Raw genomic sequence first — 16793 nt, forward strand, 5'->3', positions numbered from 1 at the left:
GATGAGGAACCTGAGGCTCAGAGAGTTTAAATAATGTTAACCTGTTAAGGTAAAGTTGTCTTTCAAATCTAAGTCTGTCTGACTCCAAAGCGTTCTTTTTCCACTTCACAGTGCTGTTCCATCCAGAAGGTTGGTTCTTGCCTAGGTAACAACTGGTAATCTCATAAGAACAGGTTACGATGCTGCATTTCTACCTCCCAACGATTGGAAACTGGCTCCTATAGCTCAAGGAAACTTAAATATCCCAATTTCTTTATTCCCAAAATTTTTTAGTGTATGATGGGGGGCCTAAGAAAACAGAATTATTTTTTGGAAGGCAGGCCCCTTGTAGTACAGGCTTCTCCCCCTAGATGAGTGTCTAGGAACCCATCTGTACCAGTGTATTAACTGGCATGATTGTGAGAGGCTGTGTTCAGCTTCAGAGAATTTTTTGGAAGACTCTTCCAAATGTATTTGCCCATTTCATGATTTATGAGCACACCTGCCCACACTGATGAGTGTTCAGCATTTTTTGACTGAAAATGGTATGACCCCCATACCCCACATTCCCCATTCACCTGATCTTGCCTCAAGCAACTTTTTTTTGTTTCCCCAAATGAAAAAAGTCCTCAAAGGGAAACATTTTGCTGAGGTGGAAGAGGTGAAACAAAAAACGACACAAGCACTAAAAGCCATCAAAATCAACGAGTTCAAAAACTGTTTCAAGCAGTGGAAAAAAATCTCAATAACTGTCTTGTATCAAATGAAGAGTACTTGGAAGATGAATGAAGTTTAAACATGTAAGAATAAATACACAATTTTTTATAAATAAATTCACATTTTTTGCCCCCACTCGTATGTCTAGGATTAATACCACTGAAACCATCACCTCAACTAAAGACAGCTGATTCACTTTTTAAAAAGTAATAAATTCTTAAATTAAATACCATTTGAAATAAAATATTAAATAGTACTCAAGTAATCTAAAAATTGAAAAATTAAAGGACAGTTGAGAGCCTTTCATACTACATATCTTCTTCTTTTTTTAAATTATTTGTTTGTTTATTTTTAGTGAGAGGGGAAAGGAGAAAGAAAGGGAGAGAAACATCATTGTGTGGTTGCCTCTCACTCCCACCCCCAACTGGGGACCTGACGGTGCAACCTAGTCATGTGCCCTGACTGGGAATGAAATTACGCATCTTCTTTTAAAGTGCAGTTTTCCCATAGCATAAATTAAGTTATCTTTATATTTTTTAATTTTTTTTTGTTTGTCTGTTTATTTTTTAGAGAGAGGGGAAAGGAGAAAGGGAGGGAGAGAAACATCACTATGTGGTTGCCTCTCACTCGCGCCCCCAACTGGGGACCTGATGTGCAACCTAGTCATCTGCCCTGACTGGGAATTGAACCAGCAACACTTGGCTCGCAGGTCGATGCTCAATCCACTGAGCCACAGCAGCCAGGGTTTATCTTTATTTTTTAATGTTAGGGGAATTTATTGTTCTTTACATCCTCAGCAAATATAAAATAAGTGATAATCTAAAAGAATGACTTTTATAATTGCATGAGAGTACCTAATAACTTCTACTAGCATTCCAATAAATTTCTTCTTTAAAACTCAATATTTTGATCGCCAAAATATACCTAAGATAATACTGGAACTTCATTTGTAAACAACTTCCACCATCTAATAGCTTTTGAAAGGAAATCAATTAACCTAGACTTATGATATGAGTAATGATTTTAAATTTTTAAATCTTTTTAAATGTAAACCTAAGGTATCAAATAAAATTAAAAAGATAAATACAAGGCTGGCAGAAGTATGCAGAAAGAATTATTAACATGGTAAATACATACAGGTTTGATCCAACAAATTATACAGGGTGTGACAAAAGTAGGTTCATGGTTGTGAGTACATGAAACAGAATTTATTCTTGCATTATTTATTAATTATTGTATTATTTTCCATACAAACAACTATACATCTACTTTTGAGTACATACTACAAATGGTTAGTTGTTATAAAGAAAAATTTAAAACAATATGTACATCAATAAATGAATGATTAAATAAATTATGGTACAGTCATACTGCCTAATATGCAGCCACTAAAAAAAGAACCTTTATATATAGTAATATGAAATAAGTATTATTGAATAAAAAAGTAAATCCATTTCTTCCTAAGTATTCCAGACATTTAACATGATCCCCCTAAAAATACGAATAAACTAATTATTAAGAATTTGAAATACCTTTAAGGGAGAGAAAATAATATAACAAACCCTCATCTGTTAACCACTACCCCCCAGAAACATACAGCCTCTTCTCCCTTCTCACATACATATACTGCATTATATTCATGTAAATCCCAATGATATCATTTCATCTAAATGTTTTGAAAAGTGCATAAGAACAAAGAGAAGCACTTTAATGTCCCTGAACCTCACAATATAAAATCAAAGAGGTTATCAGCAATTCTAGTAACACAAACTTGAATTGGAAATAGCAAATAAAACATGATGTATTTTCTCTTAAAAAAATAGAAATCCTAAACCTATCCACTTAAAAATAATTTAAAACAATGACCATCCAATTTCAGTAGGCACCCATAGCATCTAGATTGTGCTATCTAAATACCATTTCCCATTAATAGAAATCAGGGCTTAATGGAGAAATGGTTGATTCAAGCTCTGGAGCACGGGATGGATAGAATGAGCCAGGTGCACGATGCTGTACCAGAAAGTAAGGATGCTATCAGAGACTGCTGCAGTCTGGTCCTGTTGAAATGAATCAGGATCCAACTTGAAGGAAGTCCTACTAGCCAAAGATTGGACAATTTGAACATTAAAAAGAAAAAAAATGATTAAAGGACACAAAATATGTTAAATCTATATATTATTTTTTAAAGAGAGAACTAATTAGTACCCTTTGGAAAATATTAGGGAACCAACTCACTGTTCTGAAAACTGGTAAAAAAAAGAATCAAGTTATTAGTCCTATCCTTCCTGTATGAAATGTTACTCTTCCTCAGGATAACCTAATAGTTGGTTGAGTGCTTTTTAAAGAATTCCAGCTGATGAATGAATTCAAAATCATAAAATTAGAATAATATACTTGCAACCCCACTGAAGTAATGGATCTAGGAAATGATTACGAATAAGGTTGATAAAACCTAAGAGAAAAACTATGGGGAACTTCAAAATAAATAAATCGGTCTGACAGTCCATGAATCTCACTGATCAATTTTAACATTCCTAAAAGAGACAACAAGACACTGCTTACTGATGTGATACAACTCACCCCTCAAGTATTCTGGCCAAAGCAGAACTAGAATCTGATTTAATCACCAGTTTATCGATAATACAGGGAATAGAAGAACATGTGACCACCACAGAGAGACTATCAGCAAAACCCAGAATAGGGGAACTTCTGCATGACAAATGACTGTTTTTTATCAATGAGAGTAAAACAACAAAAAGAAAACTAAGGGGAAAAAAAAAGAGGAGCAACCTATAGATTAAAAGTGACTTAAGAACCCACAGGGACATTTCTCACTTATCGCCTGTATCCCAATGAAAACAAATTTACAAAAAAAAAGAGAGAGAAACTTAAAGAGATCTATCCACCAAATGCAATGTGTGAACCCTCTCTGAAACCAGATTCAAGTAAATCAAATATAAAAAAATAGCGGAGAGAGATACAATCAAGGAAAACTGAAGACTGACTTGATATTTGATGCTATTATTTTGGAAGTATTGTGCTGTGTGGCTATGATGGAAAAAGAAATCCTTCTTAGAAATATATATTAATATTTCTACAGATAAAAATATTCCTTGGAGCCTGACTGCTGTGGCTCAGTGGACTGAGCATCAGCCTGCGAGCCAAGTGTCGCTGGTTCGATTCCCAGTCAGGGCACATGACTAGGTTGCACGTCAGGTCCCCAGTTGGGGGTGTAAGTGAGAGGCAACCACACAGTGATGTTTCTCTCCCTCTCTTTCTCCTTTCCCCTCTTTCTAAAAATAAAACAAACAAACAAACAAATAAATTATTAAAAAAAAATATTCCTTGGATTTGCTTTGAAATAATCAAGGGAGGGAGAGGAGAAGGAAAATACACATGGACCAGACTAGATATATATTGAAAATTATTGAGGGCAGGTGATGAGTACACGGGTACATTATATTATTCTCTCTACTTTTGTGTATGTTTAATTTTTCCATAACAATAAAAAGTTTTAAAAACACGGAGGCTCTGATGTTAGGAATCTAGATCTACATCTGTACTGGTTACAGGATTCAAAATATTTTTTGCCCCTTCCTAGGTGACAGCCATCACAAAATATCACCCTTTGACTAAACTAAGGCTGCTCAAGTAAAGCGTCAATGGTACCAGGATAGTAATTGAGACCCGGCCAAGGTTCCTGTCACTAGAAATGAGAAAACAAATGTCTATAATTGCTTGAATTCTATCAGATTTTAAGACCCATTTTAATGGTAAATAGCTAGAATTTCTACAATATAGTATTTAATTCTTAATAATTTTAAGGTAGATATTATATAATTGAATTGCTAGGAAGAAAAGATGAAAGTTTACTTAAGAATAATGAATTGGTGTTTTTTTGAAGAAATTAGAAATGTCAGTGAAAAGTTGGGTCTGAGTAAGTAAATTTTAATTAAAGTATATGGGAAAAGCTGACTAGTTATCTTCAATATGTCAAGAAAGTACCCTCTAGCAGGTATATTAACTTCAGCTTTGTCCCCAAATCAAGTCAACCATAGGAATAGTTATTGACGGGTTAATTTTCTTATGACAGAAAGAAAGATAGCAAGAAGTCATGGAAAAAAATTTTGAAAGACTCCATTTGAGATTGCCAAAGGCCACAAAAGCCATCGCTCTCTGATACACACCAGTCTCCTTAGTTTAACCAGACTAAGCCTTCTCATTTCCAAAAAGTGAGATGTAGGTAATTGCAAATATTTAAAACTCAGAAAAGTATGTGCTAAAACTGAGAAACACTTTGCAGGCTGAAAAAACTCCTGTCCATGTTCTCCAGTTAGTAGTAACCTAAGGACAAAACTGAAGAGTCTTCTCTAATTGTGCCAAGAACACTGGCCTCAGGCTTCCACCAAACCCTAACAGCCATCCAGTAACCAGTTCCAGGCAAACCACAAACCTTGAGCTTCAACCTTTTCATTTGCAAAATGGGGATATGAGCTGTCCTATCCTCTCCATGGGGATATGGTGAGAATCAAGTAAGATGTTTATAAATCTAAAGTAAAACTATAAAATATCATAGTTTAAAATTTTAATATCATAGTTTAAAATATAAAAATTCTATTATTATTGGCCAAAGTGAGAGAAAGCAGGGTCCATATAAATAACCTAAAAAGGTCCAGGAACAGCTGCTTCAAGAAATAAAACTGCTAGCTCAAGAGATAAAGAAACATGACTCAAAGACTTTAAGGTTATGGTCTACAGAGAGATTAATATCTTTAAATCTAAACCAAATGCCAAAGGATAGCTGATGGAAACAGAAAAGCCTTTTGAGGAGAAGGTGAAGCAATTAGGCCAGGATCTAAGTCTCTGAAATCTCTGCTATGTAGATAAGTTGAAAACAAAATAAAAGAACCAAATGCCCCAAACAGATTTTTCTAAGGGGGGATGGTGGTGGTGGTGGTGGTGGTGTGTGTGTGTGAGAGAGAGAGAGAGATAGAGAGAGATGGTTCCCCTCTTGTCCTTGCTGTAGTCAAGTCATTATTCCAATATTCCCCTTCTGAATTTCTCTCTCTGTTGCTCCAACCCTACTCCACTTTCCATCTAAAGGACAGGGAACAGAGAGAGCAATGTTAAAGGATGAAAAGAGAAAGAGTAGCATTTCTTCTCTATTTCAACTAGGGCTTAAAATTTTAAGCAGTTAAGGTTGGTACCTGAGCACATAAATGGAAAACTAAAGGCCTTAAAGTAACAAAGAGTGGAGACGGAGGGGACAGGGAGAGGGCAAGACTCACATTATATCCAGCAATCCACGTGGAGGTTGAAAATATTGCAATGATGACAATCAATGAAGTTAGGGGTTAACTAAAAGAGATGACAGGGACAACCCTTCTATCTTTGGAAATACCTGTATCAAGTCTGTTTAAATAAATTGTCAGCTGCATATTATTAATATAAAATATTATGAGATGATACCAAAACTGTTGTTGTTGTTATTTTCCACTCTAATTAGGTACTTTGACCAAAACCAAAAGATTCTAAGATACATTTTCAAGATAACCTACCTGCAACTGCATGACCACGTAGTTGAAGCGATCGTTCCTCCCACAGCCAATAAATCTACAAACATGATCTTTCCCTGAAAAAAGAAAGAAAGAAAACAGTGGAAAAGGTTATATTATAGTTTTGCTTCTAAAAAATTAATAATTTGTTTTTATGTATAGTATTTTATGATTGAATATAAAGAATCTGCCTTAAGAACCTTAAGGATAGGCAATCTATATTATTCAAATTTTCTATGCACTTTCCCCCAGATCCTACACTGCTCTTTGTATAGTCAAATAAATGTTTATTGAATGAATAAAAATAAGCAAATGACTGGGGGGAAAATGAATGATAATTTACTTAGGAAGGAAAGAAGAGGTCATTTTAGATCAAGCAGCCCATACATTATACATACCCATATGAAAGCACAGAAGAACAATAAATAAGAACTTTGTTAAGAATATAAATCCTAAATTTTAGATGTGGTCTGCCATTCACCATTACAAGACTTCGGTGAGTCACTTAATCTTTCTGGGTCTCATTGACCTGAACTAGTTCAATGGTTTTCAATCTGAGTTCCAGATATAAAATCCAAAGAGGTGCTGCCTAGTCCTAGTGTGCAGACGGAAGCAGAGGTGAAACTGGTAGAAATCTAGGGTCCTGCCCCTGATTCAACAAAAGCAAACAAAGCTTTTAAAAGAGGATCAAGACTGGTGGGTTTCAGAGCCAGATGAGTGTGTCTGGCTGGAGGACAGTGAATAAAGGGAGGGAAACTGAACAGAGATGGGCACCAAAGGAGCAGGCAAGTACCAGATCCTAAAGGGTCCCCTAATTTGATAAGGAATCTGAACCACATATATAGTAGGTCAATGTTTTCCCACCCTGGCTGCTTATTAAAATAATCAGGGAAACTTTAAAAAAATTCCTAAACTCTGTACTGATTCAGAATCTGTGAGGGAAGATATAGGATAAGAGCTTCTCAAAAGTGCTCTTAATGATCCAAAAGCAGATGAGCCATGGGTGAATATTTGAAAACTAGTGGTGGGTAATGAGAAGCATCTAAAAGATCTTAAGATAAGGGAAAACATACTTAAAGCACTGCATTTTAGACCATCGCTATGGCGACGATAAGGACAGATTAGAGAGAGTTCACTTCTGGGGGCAGAGAGGTCACTCTGGGGATAATTACAATATCCCAAGAGATAAAATAAGGGTTTGAATCTTAAATGTTACAGTAGAGACAGAAAAAATAACATAAACCTGAGAGACATTAAAGACATAGTTTCTGACTACAAATTGGTACAATTAAATAAAAAGTTGTACCTAAATAAATGAATATAGTAGATCATATAGAAGTTAACAGATGTTAAAATGTGGAGTTTGAGGATAACCAGTTGAATTCAGTAGGCATTGGAATTTCAAGCCTGGTACTGAGACCAAAAACTGAGCTCCAGAAATAACACTGGGGAACCATTAGTTCATAGAAGGTTCATACATGTTTGTCAGTTCATACATGGGCCTACAAACATAGATGGAAGATCGCCAAGTTGAAAGAATACAGAATGAGAAAAGAAACCTAAGAGCAGAATTCTAGAAAATGCAACTTTTAAAGTATGAGCAAAAATAAAATTGCCCATGGAAGAAACAGAGTAATAGCTTGGGAGGTAGGAAGAAATTATGAGAAAAGGGTAGCACAGAAGCCAAAGGAGAAGAGCATTTTAAGGTGAAAGTGGCTTATGACAAGAGCTATATATAGAAGGGCTGAGAAGTGCTCATTAACATAAAAAATTAGGATGTCACTAGTAAGTAGAAGGGGCAAAAGCCTGTCTGTAATACGTTAAAAGACTAAATAGAATATGAGACAACGAGGCAATCTTTGAAAAAGCTCGAGGAAGTCACAGACCAAGAGCTAGAAGGGAAAAGATTTGGTAGACCAACAAGAAATCTTTCTTAACAGTCAAAAAATTCTGTCCACTGAATTAAAATATAAATAAAATGCAGACTTTTTCAGTTAATAATCCCACATTTCTCTTGCATCTGGGTTATACATTGTTCTCTCATTCTTTGTGCTTTGTTGAAAAGAAAGAATAGGTGCAATGGGAACAATAATTCACAATGTATATAATACAAGTTCAACACTTTACATGTACTTTACTATGTTTGCAAAACTATAAATTATAGAAGACTGAAAGGATAAAATGATGGTCACTAAACAACTTAACTCTTTTCCTCAGTTTCACAGAAACAATTTAAAAATCATTTAAAAATATCTTTTATTATCCATTCTTCAAAATTCTATCTTTCTATCATGTAACATTTAAATGCAGTATCTCTATTACAAAGATATTTCAACCATCTAAATACAAAAGGCCATACTAGATTTAATTCCTCTTGGAATGCTCTTTTAAAAATATCTTTATATTAAAGTTATACTAAAATAATATTTATCTCTTGATACTAAAACCACATTACTTTTAAAAAGAAAAAAGACATCGAATGAACTGTATACCATTTATTGGGTAACCAAAATGCAAAGTCAATAGCAAACTTTTGATGGTTTACCAATACATCTTCTTTGCTTTAAGAATTTAAGCTCTTATCTCATACTTTATGGCAAAATGTACTACTGCTCTTCTCTTTCAGATATATGTAATTAGTTGAACTACTTAATAAAGTTAGTCCGATAAACACGTACAAATTTTGGGAAGCATGGAGAAACTACAATTTAATTGGAAAAGCAACTTCACGACCACTTAGAGAGATTGTTAAAATAATTTTTGTAATTAGCTAGTACAAACTAGGTGTCACTCCATGTGCACAAGGACCATAGCTACTTGTTCTGATACCTACCACGGTATCTGGCAAATAGTAAATTGCTCAATCTATTTGTAAATGAAAAAAAATTAATAGAAATAATAATAGCTAAGAAAGCACGCATATAGGCATTATATTAAGTGCTCAACCTGCATTTAATCCTCACAACTTAATAATGTAAGTAGTATTATTTTCCCTATTTTTCAGATGTAAAAATAGATATTTTGTCCAAGTATCTATTAAGTACTTTGTCCAAGACCCCACAGCTGGAAAATGATGGCGCAGTTTGATTGTAGAGCCCTTTTTCTTGATCATTACGACATCAACAATTGAAACAGATTTTCAAGTCAAGTACTACCCTGTGAACAAATATTAAAACTAAAAGGGAGATGAAGACTGTGACAAAACACAGACAAGAAGGCCTACTACATGCTAAACACTGAAGGCAGTAGAAATACAAGATAAATTAACTAAGATCCATACCCTCAAAGAGTTCAGATATTTAAACAGAAAATTGTAATACAGTGTGATGAGCTCTAATGCTACAGACACACAGAAGATTGGAAGGTTTTGTTTATGAGAGTTTTCATGAGTTAAAACACTAGATTTTAAATATATAAGGTGAGAAGAACATTTAAGAACAGGACACCCGGAGAGTCTGAAGGATCCAGGTATATATGAAAAATGACTAAAGAATTAATAGTCTAGAGGGCTTGATAAGGGTTAAAAGGTGGGCATGTTGCCACACAAAAAGTACGCTAAAGTCTTGTATGCCACATAAAGGAGTTCAGATTTGACTCATTATTAGATAATAGGCAGGGGAGGGGGATAGTTCAAAGGTTTTCAAGCATGAGAGGTACATGATTTGGCCTGTGTTTTGGAAAGGTAACAGTATTCACCATTATATACTGTCTTGTGGAAGGGATGCAAGGCAGGAAAGTCAATTAGGAGGTTAATACAATACTCTAGGTAAAAGACAAGAAAGGTTCAAATTTAAGCACTGGAAGTGATCTTAAAGAAGAGGAAAGATTTCTAATTAAGCTTTCAAAGACAGAATAGATAGATGAGGAAGAGAGAGGAAGGTGAAGGAAGACGTTTAGCTGAGGCTAAATTGACAAGATAAACCACATGACTATACACCAAGACAAAAGTTGTGGTATATGAGAGAGGATAATGATTTCTACTTTGGGGATTTTGCACTGGTTTATCTACAGCACATGAAAGTCAGAAATGTAGGTGTAGAGTTTAACAGAGAGGTCAACTGTAGAAGGTGATAGATCTGTGTATTGTCAATTGAGGTAAGGGTGGATAGCCCACACAAGATGGATAATTTAAGAAAACTGAATCAATGCCAGAGCACCAACAGGTTGGGTGCAGGGGGGGGAGACCCATGAAGGAGACTGTGAAGGAAATGTGAAACCCAAGGAGTTTTATACCTCACAACTTCCACATTTCCTGTAAAGAATTAAGCAATATGATCTCATTAAAAATGAGGGGAACAGGGTAGGTTGTACTTGAAGAGAATCTTAACAATTTAAAACAACAGATATGGAGAAAAGGAAAGACAGAGAACCAGGTAAGAGTCCTGACTAGAATCCTGATACCAGAACTATAGCAAGCTTTATGGTAAATTAGGTATTCTACTAAGTCGTATCTAGTTGGTAAGCAAACAAAAAGAGCAAACAGTCCTATATGTGCTATTAGGTCTGATCATGACCTAGTAGAAAAGGGCCAAAAATATTATAGAAACAATTCCAATTCCAAATCCCTGGGTAAACCATTTTATAAACCTTCCTGGTATAGGAGACACCTAAATAATCTCAATGACACTCTAGAGGGCTACCTTGTGTAGAAGTGATGTCAAACCCAAGCCAACCCTCGCATTATGTCTACCTGATTAACTTCCATAGGTGCTTATGCTTGTATATAAAGGCACCAAAATATATCAGATAAATTAACTTGATTTCAGCATCTTAAGGCTATACTGTCTGTGTTTGCTTGTTTAATCCCTAGACTGTAAGTACTTCAAGAGCAGGAACTCCAGTACCCAGCTCTGCACAGGGGACATACAAAGTGAACAGTTGACTGAATAAGTTTTTGTAACAGCTTTATTGCAACATTATTAACACACCAAAAAAAATAATAAAAAAAAATAAAAAAATTCACCCATTTAAAGTGTAAAATTCAATGGTTTTTTAATATATTCACAGACTTGTGCAATCATAACCACAATCAATATTAGAACATTTTCATCAGCCCTTCCTCACTCCACCAAAATGTCCATACCCTTTAGTAGTCTCTTTGTGTCCCCCAACCCTACTCTCCTACCCTTATGAGATCACTAATCTACTTTCTATCTCTATATATCTGCCTATTCTGGACATTTGATATAATGGACTCATTCAATTAAGTAGTCTTTTGTGACTTGGCTTCTTTCACTTAACATAATGTATTCAAATCTCATCCATGTTGTGGCATGTCTCAGTGCTTCATTTCTTTTTCATTGTTGAAATATCCCATTGTATAGATATACCACATTTTGTTTAGCCATTTGTCAGCTGACTGTCCATTTGCATTGTTTCCACTTTTGGTTATTATGAATAACTTTGCTATAAACATTCAAGTACAAGTTTTTGTGTGGACATATGTTTTCATTTCTCAGCTATAAAACTGGGAAAATTGCTGGGTCATATGATAACTCCATGTTTAATCTTAAGCAGACCATAGGAACTTCTGGAGTGTTTTCAAAAGGAGCTGCACAACTTAAATATTCCTGCCAGCAACATCTGAGGGTTCTGCACTGGCTGGGTAGCTCGGCTGGTTAGAGCGTAATTCCGATAAGTCAAGGTTGTGGGTTCAATTGCTCATCAGGGCACATACAAGAAGCAACCAAGGAATGCAAAAATAAGTGTAACACAAATAGATGTTTCCATTTCTCTCATTCTTTCTCTCATCCTCCTTGAAATCAATCAATCAATAAAAACATGATGGTTCTAATTTCTCTCCATTCTGATAGTTATATTTTCCACTATTTATCCCCCTTATATTCCCTCCCCCCAGCAATCACCACACTGTTGTACATGTCTATGAGTCCTTTTTTTCTTTTTGCTCAATCCCTGCACCCACTAACTGCTCCCCATAGCTGTCATCCTGTTCTCTGTGAATCTGTCTCTATTTACTTGTTTGTTCAGTTTGTTCATTAGATTCCACATATGAATGAAATCATATGGTATTTGTCTTTCTCTGCCTGGCTTATTTCACTTAGCACAATGTCTCCAGGTCCATCCATGCTGTCCCAAAGGGTAAAATTTTCTTCTTTTTTATGACTAAGTAGTCTTCCATTGTGAAAATGTCCCATGGTTGTTTTATCCACTCATCTGCTGCTGGATACTTGGGCTACTTTCATATCTTGGCAATTGGAAATAACGCTGCAATGAACATAAGAGGTGCTTATGTTCTTTTGAATTAGTGTTTTGGGTTTCTTTGGGTATATTTCCAGAAGCAGGATTGCTGGGTCAAAAGGCAGATCCATTTTATCTTCTGGAAGGCGGAACCCTTGTAGTACAAGCCTCCCCTGCTAGGTCAGTGTTCTATGAACCCATTTGTGTCCGTGTGCCAGCTGGTGTTGTGAGAGGCTGTGTTCAGCTTCAGTGAATTTTTCTGGAAAACTTTCAACATGTTTGCTCGTTTTATGGTGGGTGATTTATGAGCATAACTCCCCGCACCACACTGAGTGCTCAGCAGTTTTTGACCAAAAACAGCATGACTCCCGTGCACCACCCTCCCTGTTCACCCGATCTCACCCTGAACAATTTTTTTTTTGTTGTTTCCCTGGATGAAAACAGTCCTCAAAGGGAAATGTCTTCTGACATGGAAGAGGTGAAATAAAAAATGGCAGAAGCACTAGAAGGCATCAAAATCGGTGAGTTCAAAAATTGTTTTGAGCAGTGGAAAAAAGTCCTGATAGGTGTATTGCATCAAATGAAGAGTACTTTGAAGATGACTGAAGTGACTGAAGTTTAAACATGTAAGAATAAATACACAAGTTTTATAAATAATTTTTTTGGTTCCCCCTCATATATACCTGAAGGAAACAAAATTACTACCTCAAAGAGACAGCTGCACCTCACATTCAATGAAGCATTATTTACAACAGCCAAGACATGGAAACAACCTATGTGTCCATTGACAGATGAATGGATAAAGAAAAACATGATATACACACAATATTATGCAGTCATAAAAAATAAGAACACCCTTCCATTTGTGACATCATGACTGGATCTTGAAGGTATTATGCTAAGTAAAATAAGACAGAAAACAACAAATATTGTATGATCTCACATATGTGGAATCTGAAAAAACCAAACTCCCAAAAACATATGATTGGTGATGCCAAAAGCAGGTGAGGAGTGGGGGAAATGGGTGAAAATGGTCAAAAGATACAAACTTCCAGTTGTAAATTAATAAGTCCTATGGATGTAATGTGCAGCATCGTGGCTACAGTTAACAATATATATTATATATTTGAAAGTTGCTAAGAGATCTTGAAAGTTCTCATCATAAGAGAAAAAACTCTATGTGAGATGATGGATACTAACTAAACTTATGATAATCATTTTGCAACATATACATATAGCAAATCATTACACTGTACACCTTAAACAATTATAAAGTTGTATGTCAATCATATCTCAATAAAACTGAGAGAAAAAAAAGAGTCAGAACTCCAATCAAAATATACCTAAAGCCTACCCTACCTCTTGATCTTTCAGTTTGGTGTGGAGGAAAACTGCATGTGCTCAAGACTACTTGAGTTAAATAACAGCTTTTTCACTTGTTGGCTTGTTACTTAAATATCTACAAGCCACACAAGGAATAACTTACAGCACTTATCTGAAAGGGTTATTGTACAGGTGATATCAGCCTGTCTAATACTTAATATACTGCCTGGTACATAGGAAGTGCTCAATACATGCCCATATGATTATCATTAAAGATTAGTGAAAGTAAGCACTATTTTGGAATGAGATAGATCTAAACTTAAAATCCTGGCTCTTCTATTTATTTTTTTTAACTATGGACGAACTTACCCCTTTTAGGCTCAATTTCCTCAACTATAAAATGATGTAAAAGTTATGGTAAGAATTAAATCAAATAATATTTTTTAAAAACACATTTAAATCAATACCTAGCACAGAAATAGTGATAAATGGTTGCTAGCATCATCATTATATAATAGATACAAATTACCTCTGAAAATGATTGTACTAATTTATAATTCTACTATTGGGACACAGGGGTGTTCTCATTTCTCTATGCTTACCAACACTTAATACTGTCAGACCTTTTATCCCCAATCTGATGGGTATGAATTGGTGTCTTGCTATAATTTGCATTTCTCTCATTACCAGTGATGTTGAGCATATTTTTATTGGTTGACTGATTGCTTAGGTTTTCTTTTTTTGTGAATTACCAGTTCTTATCCTTTGCCTATCCTTTCTCTGCCCACTCCTGTGACTGACTACCTTGACCTAGGACATCATTATCTCACAGTGCTTCACTGGAATTCCTCGCTTCTGTGTTTTCCAAATATTTTAAGGCCCTTACTAGTTCCCTGCCACTATATTCTTCCTCTCCATAATACTGGTGCCACTTAACTCTCACCTACAGACTCTAGCCCACCTTCCTCTCTCCCTTAGATTCAGCAGGAAACATTTATGGAGCTCTATGCAAAACAATATTCTGGATGCCATCATGCATTCACCCTTGCTGCTAGTTCTGTCCTGACCTCACTCCTTGGTTCTGACAGCTGAGCTTCTGCCTAGTTACTCTTTTGTTCCCTTCTCAATGATCTATGGCTCTTTGTACACATTTCTGTTTTTTACACATTATAAACATTTTTCTTATAACATATATGCACTTTCATTATTCATTCTCTCTTTGTCGGTCTGGCTTGACTGTGAGTCCCTGAGTACAAAGACCATGACATGCCTTGTTTATATCCCTAGCACCTAGCACAGTGGTTCAAATTTTCCTAGTGCCTAAGGATTAAAGAAGGAAAATGAAAACGACTGATAAACTCTCAAGTACCCTAGATTCTCCAGGACTAAGGCCACTTGCCCCTTTTTCTCCATTCTACTGCCCCTCTTCCCCTCCCATAGGGCCAAATGTCAGCCTCAGAATGTTAAGCACCAGCTTGCCTTGTGTGCTTTACTTATCTCTTATAAATAACATATCGGAGTGCCCCGATGTTGACTGCTGCTATTGTCTACTCATCTAGCATTTGCACCTCCCTGACCCCATCATTCTGTCAAATCTGACTGTACTTCATTGGACCAGGCTAACATGACCCATAATGTCACCACCATCACACTATTCATAAGTTTCCCCCTAAAATACTATTTTGATCATATCACCTTCCTAATCAAGAAACCATAAACAATAATGCCTGGAGAAATAAGATTAATATGGTGAGCCTAGAATTCAAGATTCATTCTACACTATTTATCAAACCTCATTTCCTTCAGTTCTTCAGCATAAATTATACACTCTGATTGAGGTGTGTTTTTCATTCTCCCTCTCAAATACTCTACTTCAGATTTTGGTTTTCTTTTGTTTTGCTGACATTATTTCCCTCAACCTCATCTCAAATAAAATACAACTCAATAACAACAAACACACAACTATCAACAACTGAATCTAAAAAAAAAAACAAAATCCAACTAAGCAAACTAGAATATGAACAGAATCATAGGTATGAGGACCATTCGGAGGGTTATCAGCTGGGAGGGGGCAGGGAAGATGGAAATGGTGCAAGGATTAAGAAGCATAATTGGTAAATACAAAATAGACAGGGGGCAGTTAAGAATATAGGAAAGGGTGAAGCCAAAAAACGTATATGCATGACCCATGGACATGAATTAAGGGGGGTGGGACTCCTGGAGGGAAGGAGGGTACTGGGCAGAGGAAAGCAAAGGGGAAAAAAATTGAAACTACTGTAACAACATAATCAATAAAATATACTTAAAAAAATAACAACTCTTAAAATCTAAAGATCTCTGAAGAAGGTAATATTAACCAATAAATACTCTGGATTAGATTTTCAGATATTTGCAAGTTGGTCACCTAGCAAGGCCCTGGAGGGGAAAAGATAAAAAAGACAATTTACCTAAGAGTTTCCTGAAGACAAATAAGAGTATAATAGTCTGGTAATACAGACAACTAAAAAAAGAAGTCAGCAAGATAGCACTGATCACTAGGAGTCATAGGTTGTTGAACATAAGAAAATGTAGAATGGAAGTATATCAACAAACCAACTTTAACTTGCTGCTTATGTCTCTCTTACATTTAAGAAACCCGCTAAAAGATTTTTAAAATCCTGAAAGTACAAACCAGATCTTTACAAACCACTCAAAATACTACCACTTAGGGATTATTCTTAATCTTCTAGGTTTTAATCACACTAACTCAATAGAGAATGCTGTGGTCTGTCATGAAGCTCTAAGCAGAAGAGAAATAATGAGTGACATCTCTGCTCAAAAAAAAAAAGACAATAAAAAGTAGACTTAATTTAGACATAGTATCTATGGATATTATAGCAAGGTGGTACCTTGCTAAACAGAGTTTTTTTAACTGTGATATAAAAAAGGATTTCTATTCATCTAAGACAAGTAGTGATAAATCTTTCTCCAATTATGCAAATCTTTTTTTAAAAAGGAATAGCTATGCTGTATTCTAAACTA

At 35.5% G+C, this 16793-nt stretch overlaps 1 protein-coding gene across 2 annotated transcripts in view; it reads right to left on the minus strand.

The window, feature by feature from the left end:
• TTBK2 (tau tubulin kinase 2) overlaps positions 1-16793 on the minus strand; it is a 134251-nt gene that overhangs the window by 67787 nt on the left and 49671 nt on the right. For both annotated transcript variants that reach the window (XM_090270487.1, XM_090270488.1), the window contains one exon: positions 6255-6328. In XM_090270487.1, coding sequence (XP_090126613.1) covers positions 6255-6328 — 74 coding nt within the window. The remainder of the gene's footprint in view (positions 1-6254; positions 6329-16793) is intronic.

The sequence above is a fragment of the Furipterus horrens genome, unplaced genomic scaffold, assembly GCF_987537825.1.
Source record: "Furipterus horrens unplaced genomic scaffold, mFurHor1.1.pri manual_scaffold_3, whole genome shotgun sequence".
Lineage (NCBI taxonomy): Eukaryota > Metazoa > Chordata > Mammalia > Chiroptera > Furipteridae > Furipterus > Furipterus horrens.